This window comes from Pristiophorus japonicus, unplaced genomic scaffold (genome assembly GCF_044704955.1).
Source record: "Pristiophorus japonicus isolate sPriJap1 unplaced genomic scaffold, sPriJap1.hap1 HAP1_SCAFFOLD_563, whole genome shotgun sequence".
NCBI classification, from domain to species: Eukaryota; Metazoa; Chordata; class Chondrichthyes; family Pristiophoridae; genus Pristiophorus; species Pristiophorus japonicus.
In genome coordinates, this window is record NW_027254471.1 from 253,253 (window position 1) to 268,254 (window position 15,002).

At 56.7% G+C, this 15,002-nt stretch overlaps 1 protein-coding gene across 2 annotated transcripts in view; it reads left to right on the top strand.

Annotated features, from left to right (window-relative positions):
* Positions 1-15,002, top strand: part of LOC139254643 (interleukin-12 receptor subunit beta-2-like) — a 60,452-nt gene that overhangs the window by 27,216 nt on the left and 18,234 nt on the right. For both annotated transcript variants that reach the window (XM_070873765.1, XM_070873766.1), the window contains exons 6-7: positions 12,671-12,836; positions 14,410-14,486. In XM_070873765.1, coding sequence (XP_070729866.1) covers positions 12,671-12,836; positions 14,410-14,486 — 243 coding nt within the window. The remainder of the gene's footprint in view (positions 1-12,670; positions 12,837-14,409; positions 14,487-15,002) is intronic.

The following is a 15,002-nucleotide window of genomic DNA, read 5'->3' on the forward strand; positions in this document are numbered from 1 at the left end:
TCTCACGGGGACACAGACTGACCAGAGGGAGTCCCCTCTCACTGGGACACAAACTGACCCGAGGGAGTTCCCTCAGTGGGACACAGACTGACCAGAGGGAGTCCCCTCTCACTGGGACACAGACTGATCAGAGGGAGTTCCCTCTCACTGGGACACAGACTGACTGACCATAGGGAGGTCCCTCTCACTGGGACACAGACTGACCAAAGGGAGTTCCCTCTCACTGGGACACAGACTGACCAGAGGGAGTGCCCTCTCACTGGGACACAGACTGACCAGAGGGAGTCCCCTCTCACTGGGACACAAACTGACCAGAGGGAGTCCCCTCTCACTGGAACACAGACTGACCAGAGGGAGTTCCCTCTCACTGGGACACAGACTGACTGACCATAGGGAGTTCCCTCTCACTGGGACACAGACTGACCAAAGGGAGTTCCCTCTCACTGGGACACAGACTGACCAGAGGGAGTGCCCTCTCACTGGGACACAGACTGACCAGAGGGAGTCCCCTCTCACTGGGACACAGACTGACCAGAGGGAGTCCCCTCTCACTGGGACACAAACTGGCCAGAGGGAGTACCCTCAGTGGGACACAGACTGACCAGAGGGAGTCCCCTCTCACTGGGACACAGACTGACCAGAGGGAGTCCCCTCTCACTGGGACACAAACTGACCAGAGGAAGTTCCCTCTCACTGGGACACAGACTGACCAGAGGGAGTCCCCTCTCACTGGGACACAAACTGACCAGAGGGCGTTCCCTCAGTGGGACACAGACTGACCAGAGGGAGTTCCCTCTCACTGGGACACAGACTGACCAGAGGGAGTTCCCTCTCACTGGGACACAGACTGACCAGAGGGAGTCCCCTCTCACTGGGACACAGACTGACCAGAGGGAGTCCCCTCTCACTGGGACACAGACTGACCAGAGGGAGTCCCCTCTCACTGGGACACAGACTGATCAGAGGGAGTTCCCTCTCACTGGGACACAGATTGACCAGAGGGAGTCCCCCATCACTGGGACACAAACAGGCCAGAGGGAGTTCCCTCAGTGGGACACAGACTGACCAGAGGGAGTTCCTTCTCACTGGGACACAGACTGACCAGAGGGAGTTGCCTCTCACTGGGACACAGACTGACCAGAGGGAGTTCCCTCTCACTGGGACACAGACTGACCAGAGGGAGTTCCCTCTCACTGGGACACAGACTGACCAGAGGGAGTCCCCTCTCACTGGGACACAGACTGACCAGAGGGAGTTCTTTCTCACTGGGACACAGACTGACCAGAGGGAGTTCCTTCTCACTGGGACACAGACTGACCAGAGGGAGTTGCCTCTCACTGGGACACAGACTGACCAGAGGGAGTTCCCTCTCACTGGGACACAGACTGACCAGAGGGAGTTCCCTCTCACTGGGACACAGACTGACTGACCAGAGGGAGTTCCCTCTCACTGGGACAAAGACTGACTGACCAGGGGGAGTTTCCTCTCACTGGTACACAGACTGACCAGAGAGATTTCCCTCTCACTGGGACACAGACTGACCAGAGGGAGTTCCTTCTCACTGGGACACAGACTGACCAGAGGGAGTTGCCTCTCACTGGGACACAGACTGACTGACCAGAGGGAGTCCCCCATCACTGGGACACAAACTGGCCAGAGGGAGTTCCCTCAGTGGGACACAGACTGACCAGAGGGAGTTCCCTCTCACTGGGACACAGACTGACCCGAGGAAGTTCCCTCTCACTGGGACACAAACTGGCCAGAGGGAGTTCCCTCAGTGGGACACAGACTGACCAGAGGGAGTTCCCGCTCACTGGGACACAGACTGACCAGAGGAAGTCCCCTCTCACTGGGACACAGACTGACCAGAGGGAGTTCCCTCTCACTGGGACACAGACTGACCAGAGGGAGTTCCCTCTCACTGGGACACAGACTGACCAGAGGGAGTCCCTTCTCACTGGGACACAGACTGACCAGAGGGAGTTCTTTCTCACTGGGACACAGACTGACCAGAGGGAGTTCCTTCTCACTGGGACACAGACTGACCAGAGGGAGTTGCCTCTCACTGGGACACAGACTGACCAGAGGGAGTTCCCTCTCACTGGGACACAGACTGATCAGAGGGAGTTCCCTCTCACTGGGACACAGACTGACTGACCAGAGGGAGTCCCCCATCACTGGGACACAAACTGGCCAGAGGGAGTTCCCTCAGTGGGACACAGACTGACCAGAGGGAGTTCCCTCTCACTGGGACACAGACTGACCCGAGGAAGTTCCCTCTCACTGGGACACAAACTGGCCAGAGGGAGTTCCCTCAGTGGGACACACACTGACCAGAGGGAGTTCCCTCTCACTGGGACACAAACTGGCCAGAGGGAGTTCCCTCAGTGGGACACAGACTGACCAGAGGGAGTTCCCTCTCACTGGGACACAGACTGACCAGAGGAAGTCCCCTCTCACTGGGACACAGACTGACCAGAGGGAGTTCCCTCTCACAGGGACACAGACTGACCAGAGGGAGTTCCCTCTCACTGGGACACAGACTGACTGACCAGAGGGAGTTCCTTCTCACTGGGACACAGACTGACCAGAGGGAGTTCCTTCTCACTGGGACACAGACTGACTGACCAGAGGGAGTTCCCTCTCACTGGGACAAAGACTGACTGACCAGAGGGAGTTCCCTCTCACTGGGGCACAGACTGACCAGAGGGAGTTCCCTCACTGGGACACAAACTGACTAGAGGGAGTTCCCTCTCACTGGGACACAGACTGACCAGAGGGAGTTCCCTCTCACTGGGACACAGACTGACCAAAGGGAGTTCCCTCTCACTGGGACACAGACTGACCAGAGGAAGTTCCCTCTCACTGGGACACAGACTGACTGACCAGAGGGAGTTGCCGCTCACTGGGACACTGACTGACCAGAGGGAGTTCCCTCACTGGGACTGACTGACCAGAGGGAGTTGCCTCTCACTGGGACACAGACTGACCAGAGGGAGTTCCCTCTCACTGGGACACAGACTGACCAGAGGGAGTTCCCTCTCACTGGGACACAGACTGACTGACCAGAGGGAGTTCCCTCTCACTGGGACAAAGACTGACTGACCAGAGGGAGTTTCCTCTCACTGGGACACAGACTGACCAGAGGGAGTCCCCTCTCACTGGGACACAAACTGACCCGAGGGAGTTCCCTCAGTGGGACACAGACTGACCAGAGGGAGTCCCTCTCACTGGGACACAGACTGACCAGAGGGAGTTCCCTCTCACTGGGACACAGACTGACCAGAGGGAGTCCCCTCTCACTGGAACACAGACTGACCAGAGGGAGTCCCCTCTCACTGGGACACAGACTGACCAGAGGGAGTTCCCTCTCACTGGGACACAGACTGACCAGAGGGAGTCCCCTCTCACTGGGACACAAACTGGCCAGAGGGAGTTCCCTCAGTGGGACACAGACTGACCAGAGGGAGTTCCCTCTCACTGGGACACAGACTGACCCGAGGAAGTTCCCTCTCACTGGGACACAGACTGACCAGAGGGAGTCCCCTCTCACTGTGACACAAACTGGCCAGAGGGAGTTCCCTCTCACTGGGACACAGACTGACCAGAGGGAGTCCCCTCTCACTGGGACACAGACTGACCAGAGGGAGTTCCTTCTCACTGGGACACAGACTGACCAGAGGGAGTTCCTTCTCACTGGGACACAGACTGACCAGAGGGAGTTCCCTCTCACTGGGACACAGACTGACCAGAGGGAGTTCCCTCTCACTGGGCCACAGACTGACCACAGGGAGTCCCCTCTCACTGGGACACAGACTGACCAGAGGGAGTCCCCTCTCACTGGAACACAAACTGGCCAGAGGGAGTTCCCTCTCACTGGGACACAGACTGACCAGAGGGAGTTCCCTCTCACTGGGGCACAGACTGACCAGAGGGAGTTCCCTCTCACTGGAACACAGACTGACCAGAGGGAGTTCCCTCTCACTGGGACACAGACTGACTGACCATAGGGAGTTCCCTCTCACTGGGACACAGACTGACCAAAGGGAGTTCCCTCTCACTGGGACACAGACTGACCAGAGGGAGTGCCCTCTCACTGGGACACAGACTGACCAGACGGAGTCCCCTCTCACTGGGACACAAACTGACCAGAGGGAGTCCCCTCTCACTGGGACACAGACTGACCAGAGGGAGTCCCCTCTCACTGGGACACAAACTGGCCAGAGGGAGTACCCTCAGTGGGACACAGACTGCCAGAGGGAGTCCCCTCTCACTGGGACACAGACTGACCAGAGGGAGTCCCCTCTCACTGGGACACAAACTGACCAGAGGAAGTTCCCTCTCACTGGGACACAGACTGACCAGAGGGAGTCCCCTCTCACTGGGACACAAACTGACCAGAGGGCGTTCCCTCAGTGGGACACAGACTGACCAGAGGGAGTTCCCTCTCACTGGGACACAGACTGACCAGAGGGAGTTCCCTCTCACTGGGACACAGACTGACCAGAGGGAGTCCCCTCTCACTGGGACACAGACTGACCAGAGGGAGTCCCCTCTCACGGGGACACAGACTGACCAGAGGGAGTCCCCTCTCACTGGGACACAAACTGACCCGAGGGAGTTCCCTCAGTGGGACACAGACTGACCAGAGGGAGTCCCCTCTCACTGGGACACAGACTGATCAGAGGGAGTTCCCTCTCACTGGGACACAGACTGACTGACCATAGGGAGGTCCCTCTCACTGGGACACAGACTGACCAAAGGGAGTTCCCTCTCACTGGGACACAGACTGACCAGAGGGAGTGCCCTCTCACTGGGACACAGACTGACCAGAGGGAGTCCCCTCTCACTGGGACACAAACTGACCAGAGGGAGTCCCCTCTCACTGGAACACAGACTGACCAGAGGGAGTTCCCTCTCACTGGGACACAGACTGACTGACCATAGGGAGTTCCCTCTCACTGGGACACAGACTGACCAAAGGGAGTTCCCTCTCACTGGGACACAGACTGACCAGAGGGAGTGCCCTCTCACTGGGACACAGACTGACCAGAGGGAGTCCCCTCTCACTGGGACACAGACTGACCAGAGGGAGTCCCCTCTCACTGGGACACAAACTGGCCAGAGGGAGTACCCTCAGTGGGACACAGACTGACCAGAGGGAGTCCCCTCTCACTGGGACACAGACTGACCAGAGGGAGTCCCCTCTCACTGGGACACAAACTGACCAGAGGAAGTTCCCTCTCACTGGGACACAGACTGACCAGAGGGAGTCCCCTCTCACTGGGACACAAACTGACCAGAGGGCGTTCCCTCAGTGGGACACAGACTGACCAGAGGGAGTTCCCTCTCACTGGGACACAGACTGACCAGAGGGAGTTCCCTCTCACTGGGACACAGACTGACCAGAGGGAGTCCCCTCTCACTGGGACACAGACTGACCAGAGGGAGTCCCCTCTCACTGGGACACAGACTGACCAGAGGGAGTCCCCTCTCACTGGGACACAGACTGATCAGAGGGAGTTCCCTCTCACTGGGACACAGATTGACCAGAGGGAGTCCCCCATCACTGGGACACAAACAGGCCAGAGGGAGTTCCCTCAGTGGGACACAGACTGACCAGAGGGAGTTCCTTCTCACTGGGACACAGACTGACCAGAGGGAGTTGCCTCTCACTGGGACACAGACTGACCAGAGGGAGTTCCCTCTCACTGGGACACAGACTGACCAGAGGGAGTTCCCTCTCACTGGGACACAGACTGACCAGAGGGAGTCCCCTCTCACTGGGACACAGACTGACCAGAGGGAGTTCTTTCTCACTGGGACACAGACTGACCAGAGGGAGTTCCTTCTCACTGGGACACAGACTGACCAGAGGGAGTTGCCTCTCACTGGGACACAGACTGACCAGAGGGAGTTCCCTCTCACTGGGACACAGACTGACCAGAGGGAGTTCCCTCTCACTGGGACACAGACTGACTGACCAGAGGGAGTTCCCTCTCACTGGGACAAAGACTGACTGACCAGGGGGAGTTTCCTCTCACTGGTACACAGACTGACCAGAGAGATTTCCCTCTCACTGGGACACAGACTGACCAGAGGGAGTTCCTTCTCACTGGGACACAGACTGACCAGAGGGAGTTGCCTCTCACTGGGACACAGACTGACTGACCAGAGGGAGTCCCCCATCACTGGGACACAAACTGGCCAGAGGGAGTTCCCTCAGTGGGACACAGACTGACCAGAGGGAGTTCCCTCTCACTGGGACACAGACTGACCCGAGGAAGTTCCCTCTCACTGGGACACAAACTGGCCAGAGGGAGTTCCCTCAGTGGGACACAGACTGACCAGAGGGAGTTCCCGCTCACTGGGACACAGACTGACCAGAGGAAGTCCCCTCTCACTGGGACACAGACTGACCAGAGGGAGTTCCCTCTCACTGGGACACAGACTGACCAGAGGGAGTTCCCTCTCACTGGGACACAGACTGACCAGAGGGAGTCCCTTCTCACTGGGACACAGACTGACCAGAGGGAGTTCTTTCTCACTGGGACACAGACTGACCAGAGGGAGTTCCTTCTCACTGGGACACAGACTGACCAGAGGGAGTTGCCTCTCACTGGGACACAGACTGACCAGAGGGAGTTCCCTCTCACTGGGACACAGACTGATCAGAGGGAGTTCCCTCTCACTGGGACACAGACTGACTGACCAGAGGGAGTCCCCCATCACTGGGACACAAACTGGCCAGAGGGAGTTCCCTCAGTGGGACACAGACTGACCAGAGGGAGTTCCCTCTCACTGGGACACAGACTGACCCGAGGAAGTTCCCTCTCACTGGGACACAAACTGGCCAGAGGGAGTTCCCTCAGTGGGACACACACTGACCAGAGGGAGTTCCCTCTCACTGGGACACAAACTGGCCAGAGGGAGTTCCCTCAGTGGGACACAGACTGACCAGAGGGAGTTCCCTCTCACTGGGACACAGACTGACCAGAGGAAGTCCCCTCTCACTGGGACACAGACTGACCAGAGGGAGTTCCCTCTCACAGGGACACAGACTGACCAGAGGGAGTTCCCTCTCACTGGGACACAGACTGACTGACCAGAGGGAGTTCCTTCTCACTGGGACACAGACTGACCAGAGGGAGTTCCTTCTCACTGGGACACAGACTGACTGACCAGAGGGAGTTCCCTCTCACTGGGACAAAGACTGACTGACCAGAGGGAGTTTCCTCTCACTGGGACACAGACTGACCAGAGAGATTTAAATCTCACTGGGACACAGACTGACTGACCAGAGGGAGTTCCCTCTCACTGGGACACAGACTGACTGACCAGAGGGAGTTCCCTCTCACTGGGACACAGACTGACCAGAGGGAGTTCCCTCTCACTGGGGCACAGACTGACCAGAGGGAGTTCCCTCACTGGGACACAAACTGACCAGAGGGAGTTCCCTCACTGGGACACAAACTGACTAGAGGGAGTTCCCTCTCACTGGGACACAGACTGACCAGAGGGAGTTCCCTCTCACTGGGACACAGACCGACCAAAGGGAGTTCCCTCTCACTGGGACACAGACTGACCAGAGGGAGTTCCCTCTCACTGGGACACAGACTGACTGACCATAGGGAGTTCCCTCTCACTGGGACACAGACTGACCAAAGGGAGTTCCCTCTCACTGGGACATAGACTGACTAGAGGGAGTCCCCTCTCACTGGGCCACAGACTGACCAGAGGGAGTCCCCTCTCACTGAGACACAAACTGGCCAGAGGGTGTACCCTCAGTGGGACACAGACTGACCAGAGGGAGTTCCCTCTCACTGGGACACTGACTGACCAGAGGGAGTTCCCTCTCACTGGGACACCGACTGACCAGAGGGAGTTCCCTCTCACTGGGACACTGACTGACCAGAGGGAGTTCCCTCACTGGGACTGACTGACCAGAGGGAGTTGCCTCTCACTGGGACACAGACTGACCAGAGGGAGTTCCCTCTCACTGGGACACAGACTGACCAGAGGGAGTTCCCTCTCACTGGGACACAGACTGACTGACCAGAGGGAGTTCCCTCTCACTGGGACAAAGACTGACTGACCAGAGGGAGTTTCCTCTCACTGGGACACAGACTGACCAGAGGGAGTCCCCTCTCACTGGGACACAAACTGACCCGAGGGAGTTCCCTCAGTGGGACACAGACTGACCAGAGGGAGTCCCTCTCACTGGGACACAGACTGACCAGAGGGAGTTCCCTCTCACTGGGACACAGACTGACCAGAGGGAGTCCCCTCTCACTGGGACACAGACTGACCAGAGGGAGTCCCCTCTCACTGGGACACAGACTGACCAGAGGGAGTTCCCTCTCACTGGGACACAGACTGACCAGAGGGAGTCCCCTCTCACTGGGACACAAACTGGCCAGAGGGAGTTCCCTCAGTGGGACACAGACTGACCAGAGGGAGTTCCCTCTCACTGGGACACAGACTGACCCGAGGAAGTTCCCTCTCACTGGGACACAGACTGACCAGAGGGAGTCCCCTCTCACTGTGACACAAACTGGCCAGAGGGAGTTCCCTCTCACTGGGACACAGACTGACCAGAGGGAGTTCCCTCTCACTGGGCCACAGACTGACCAGAGGGAGTCCCCTCTCACTGGGACACAGACTGACCAGAGGGAGTCCCCTCTCACTGGAACACAAACTGGCCAGAGGGAGTTCCCTCTCACTGGGACACAGACTGACCAGAGGGAGTGCCCTCTCACTGGGACACAGACTGACCAGAGGGAGTCCCCTCTCACTGGGACACAAACTGACCAGAGGGAGTCCCCTCTCACTGGGACACAGACTGACCAGAGGGAGTCCCCTCTCACTGGGACACAAACTGGCCAGAGGGAATCCCCTCTCACTGGGACACAAACTGACCAGAGGAAGTTCCCTCTCACTGGGACACAGACTGACCAGAGGGAGTCCCCTCTCACTGGGACACAAACTGACCAGAGGGCGTTCCCTCAGTGGGACACAGACTGACCAGAGGGAGTTCCCTCTCACTGGGACACAGACTGACCAGAGGGAGTTCCCTCTCACTGGGACACAGACTGACCAGAGGGAGTCCCCTCTCACTGGGACACAGACTGACCAGAGGGAGTCCCCTCTCACTGGGACACAGACTGACCAGAGGGAGTCCCCTTTCACTGGGACACAAACTGACCCGAGGGAGTTCCCTCAGTGGGACACAGACTGACCAGAGGGAGTCCCCTCTCACTGGGACACAGACTGATCAGAGGGAGTTCCCTCTCACTGGGACACAGATTGACCAGAGGGAGTCCACCATCACTGGGACACAAACTGGCCAGAGGGAGTTCCCTCAGTGGGACACAGACTGACCAGAGGGAGTTCCCTCTCACTGGGACACAGACTGACCCGAGGAAGTTCCCTCTCACTGGGACACAAACTGGCCAGAGGGAGTTCCCTCAGTGGGACACACACTGACAAGAGGGAGTTCCCTCTCACTGGGACACAAACTGGCCAGAGGGAGTTCCCTCAGTGGGACACAGACTGACCAGAGGGAGTTCCCTCTCACTGGGACACAGACTGACCAGAGGAAGTCCCCTCTCACTGGGACACAGACTGACCAGAGGGAGTTCCCTCTCACTGGGACACAGACTGACCAGAGGGAGTTCCCTCTCACTGGGACACAGACTGACCAGAGGGAGTCCCCTCTCACTGGGACACAGACTGACCAGAGGGAGTTCGTTCTCACTGGGACACAGACTGACCAGAGGGAGTTGCCTCTCACTGGGACACAGACTGACCAGAGGGAGTTCCCTCTCACTGGGACACAGACTGACCAGAGGGAGTTCCCTCTCACTGGGACACAGACTGACTGACCAGAGGGAGTTCCCTCTCACTGGGACAAAGACTGACTGACCAGGGGGAGTTTCCTCTCACTGGGACACAGACTGACCAGAGATTTCCCTCTCACTGGGACACAGACTGACTGACCAGAGGGAGTCCCCCATCACTGGGACACAAACTGGCCAGAGGGAGTTCCCTCAGTGGGACACAGACTGACCAGAGGGAGTTCCCTCTCACTGGGACACAGACTGACCCGAGGAAGTTCCCTCTCACTGGGACACAAACTGGCCAGAGGGAGTTCCCTCAGTGGGACACAGACTGACCAGAGGGAGTTCCCGCTCACTGGGACACAGACTGACCAGAGGAAGTCCCCTCTCACTGGGACACAGACTGACCAGAGGGAGTTCCCTCTCACTGGGACACAGACTGACCAGAGGGAGTTCCCTCTCACTGGGACACAGACTGACCAGAGGGAGTCCCCTCTCACTGGGACACAGACTGACCAGAGGGAGTTCTTTCTCACTGGGACACAGACTGACCAGAGGGAGTTCCTTCTCACTGGGACACAGACTTACCAGAGGGAGTTGCCTCTCACTGGGACACAGACTGACCAGAGGGAGTTCCCTCTCACTGGGACACAGACTGATCAGAGGGAGTTCCCTCTCACTGGGACACAGACTGACTGACCAGGGGGAGTTTCCTCTCACTGGGACACAGACTGACCAAGAGATTTCCCTCTCACTGGGACACAGACTGACTGACCAGATGGAGTCCCCCATCACTGGGACACAAACTGGCCAGAGGGAGTTCCCTCAGTGGGACACAGACTGACCAGAGGGAGTTCCCTCTCACTGGGACACAGACTGACCCGAGGAAGTTCCCTCTCACTGGGACACAAACTCGCCAGAGGGAGTTCCCTCAGTGGGACACACACTGACCAGAGGGAGTTCCCTCTCACTGGGACACAAACTGGCCAGAGGGAGTTCCCTCAGTGAGACACAGACTGACCAGAGGGAGTTCCCTCTCGCTGGGACACAGACTGACCAGAGGAAGTCCCCTCTCACTGGGACACAGACTGACTGACCAGAGGGAGTTCCTTCTCACTGGGACACAGACTGACCAGAGGGAGTTCCTTCTCACTGGGACACAGACTGACTGACCAGAGGGAGTTCCCTCTCACTGGGACAAAGACTGACTGACCAGAGGGAGTTTCCTCTCACTGGGACACAGACTGACCAGAGAGATTTAAATCTCACTGGGACACAGACTGACTGACCAGAGGGAGTTCCCTCTCACTGGGACACAGACTGACTGACCAGAGGGAGTTCCCTCTCACTGGGACACAGACTGACCAGAGGGAGTTCCCTCTCACTGGGACACAGACTGACTGACCAGAGGGAGTTCCCTCTCACTGGGGCACAGACTGACCAGAGGGAGTTCCCTCACTGGGACACAAACTGACCAGAGGGAGTTCCCTCACTGGGACACAAACTGACTAGAGGGAGTTCCCTCTCACTGGGACACAGACTGACCAGAGGGAGTTCCCTCTCACTGGGACACAGACTGACCAAAGGGAGTTCCCTCTCACTGGGACACAGACTGACCAGAGGGAGTTCCCTCTCACTGGGACACAGACTGACTGACCATAGGGAGTTCCCTCTCACTGGGACACAGACTGACCAAAGGGAGTTCCCTCTCACTGGGACATAGACTGACCAGAGGGAGTCCCCTCTCACTGGGCCACAGACTGACCAGAGGGAGTCCCCTCTCACTGGGACACAAACTGGCCAGAGGGAGTACCCTCACTGGGACACAGACTGACCAAAGGGAGTTCCCTCTCACTGGGACATAGACTGACCAGAGGGAGTCCCCTCTCACTGGGCCACAGACTGACCAGAGGGAGTCCCCTCTCACTGGGACACAAACTGGCCAGAGGGAGTACCCTCAGTGGGACACAGACTGACCAGAGGGAGTTCCCTCTCACTGGGACACTGACTGACCAGAGGGAGTTCCCTCTCACTGGGGCACAGACTGACCAGAGGAAGTTCCCTCTCACTGGGACACAGACTGACTGACCAGAGGGAGTTCCCGCTCACTGGGACACTGACTGACCAGAGGGAGTTCCCTCACTGGGACTGACTGACCAGAGGGAGTTGCCTCTCACTGGGACACAGACTGACCAGAGGGAGTTCCCTCTCACTGGGACACAGACTGACCAGAGGGAGTTCCCTCTCACTGGGACACAGACTGACCAGAGGGAGTTCCCTCTCACTGGGACACAGACTGACTGACCAGAGGGAGTTCCCTCTCACTGGGACAAAGACTGACTGACCAGAGGGAGTTTCCTCTCACTGGGACACAGACTGATCAGAGGGAGTTCCCTCTCACTGGGACACTGACTGACCAGAGGGAGTTCCCTCACTGGGACACCGACTGACCAGAGGGAGTTCCCTCTCACTGGGACACTGACTGACCAGAGGGAGTTTCCTCTCACTGGGGCACAGACTGACCAGAGGAAGTTTCCTCTCACTGGGGCACAGACTGACCAGAGGAAGTTCCCTCTCACTGGGACACAGACTGACTGACCAGAGGGAGTTCCCGCTCACTGGGACACTGACTGACCAGAGGGAGTTCCCTCACTGGGACTGACTGACCAGAGGGAATTCCCTCTCACTGGACAGACAGACTGACCAGAGGGAGTTCCCTCTCACTGGGACAGAGAGACAACAGTGTCGAGGAATGCAAAATGTGGGGGAACCCCTCTTTTCGCCCAGCCTGAACTCCAGCACCTGATCACACTGACTGCTTTTCATTAAAGATTTCACACGATGAGATCGGAATCCATGCGACAGAATATGAGCTGGAAGATCTGTGGCCGTTCACACAGTATGAATTCCGACTTCAATGTGGGCGAGAGGGAGAAACCAACAGTAGACTGTGGAGTGATTGGAGCAAAGTGTCTAGTGCCATGACCCAGGAGGATAGTAAGTGGTCACCCATAACTCAATGCATCACCACCCCATACCCCTCACTGTAACACTGGTATAGCCCACACCCCTCACTGTAACACTGGTATAGCCCACACCCCTCACTGTAACACTGGTATAGCCCACACCCCTCACTGTAACACTGGTATAGCCCACACCCTCACTGTAACAAAGAAAGACCCCACACCCCTCACTGTAACACTGATATACACCACACCCCTCACTGTAACGCTGATATACACCACACCCCTCACTGTAACACCGATATACCCCACACCCCTCACTGTAACACCGATATACCCCACAACCCTCACTGTAACACAGATATACCCCACACCCTTCACTGTAACACAGATATACACCACACCCCTCACTGTAACACAGATATACCCCACACCCCTCACTGTAACAAAGATATACCCCACATCCCTCACTGTAACACCGGTATAGCCCACACCCCTCACTGTAACACAGATATACCCCACACCCCTCACTGTAGCACTGATATACCCCAAACCCCTCACTGTAACACTGATATACCCCACACCCCTCACTGTAACACTGATATACACCACACCCCTCACTGTAACGCTGATATACACCACACCCCTCACTGTAACACTGATATACACCACACCCCTCACTGTAACACTGATATACCCCACACCCCTCACTGTAACACCGATATACCCCACACCCCTCACTGTAACACCGATATACCCCACAACCCTCACTGTAACACAGATATACCCCACACCCCTCACTGTAACACCGATATACCCCACACATCTCACTGTAACACCGATATAACCCACACCCCTCACTGTAACACCGATATACCCCACACCCCTCACTGTAACACCGATATACCCCACACCCCTCACTGTAACACTGGTATACCCCACACCCCTCACTGTAACACTGATATACACCACACCCCTCACTGTAACACAGATATACCCCACACCCCTCACTGTAACAAAGATATACCCCACACCCCTCACTGTAACACAGATATACCCCACACCCCTCACTGTAACAAAGATATACCCCACATCCCTCACTGTAACACCGGTATAGCCCACACCCCTCACTGTAACACAGATATACCCCACACCCCTCACTGTAACACTGATATACCCCAAACCCCTCACTGTAACACTGATATACCCCACACCCCTCACTGTAACACCGATATACCCCACACCCCTCACTGTAATGCTGATATACCCCTCACAGTAACACTGATATACCCCACACCCCTCACTGTAACACTGATATAACCCTCACGGTAACACTGATATACCCCTCACCCCTCACTGTAACACTGATATACCCCTCACTGTAACAAAGATATACTCCACACCCCTCACTGTAACACTGATATACCCCACACTCTCACTGTAACACTGATATACCCCTCACTGTAACACTGATGTACCCCACACCCCTCACTGTAACACTGGTATACCCCACACCCCTCACTGTAACACTGGTATACCCCACACCCCTCACTGTAATACTGATATACCCCACAACCCTTTCACCTGTGCACTATTTTGATCGGCAGGTCCTGTCGGATGCCTTGATGTGTGGTTTGTGCCGCCAGATGTGAAGGGACTGTTGCCTCTGACTCTGCTGTGGAAGGTAGTGTGTTACAGGCTCTGCCTTCTACCTTTCCCCATTGGCTCCAGGGTTGAGCACTGTGACGTTAGTCTTCAGTCAGATTAGGCACTGAAATCGAGCAGCCCTGTGTTAGACAGTGATGGGCGGTGCTGGGACTAGTCACTCGCCACAGCCCTCAAACACATTTAATCCCTGTGATTCTCGGCCGATGTTTTTCTTTAGTTCTTCATTGACTAAAACGGTAGCATGTATCTCAGTGGGGGAATGCGTCCCCTCGTGTGTTTGTGAACCATACAGCCCAGGGAGCGCTGTTAGCTGTCCTTAGCCGGGATGGCTGTAACTGGCTTCTGCACCCCTAAACTAGAGATGGGGGTGTTTGGGGTGCCACGTCTGATCGCTATCCAGTGTCCCCCCACCCCACTACCTAAAAGGGATGTTTGTTTGTCGGGTTAGGAATGAATTGGCTTCAGCTGCGATGCCGTCTGTACTTGAAGAACCTGCTGGCATCAGCGGTAAATGTGAGAAATGGCCACTGGA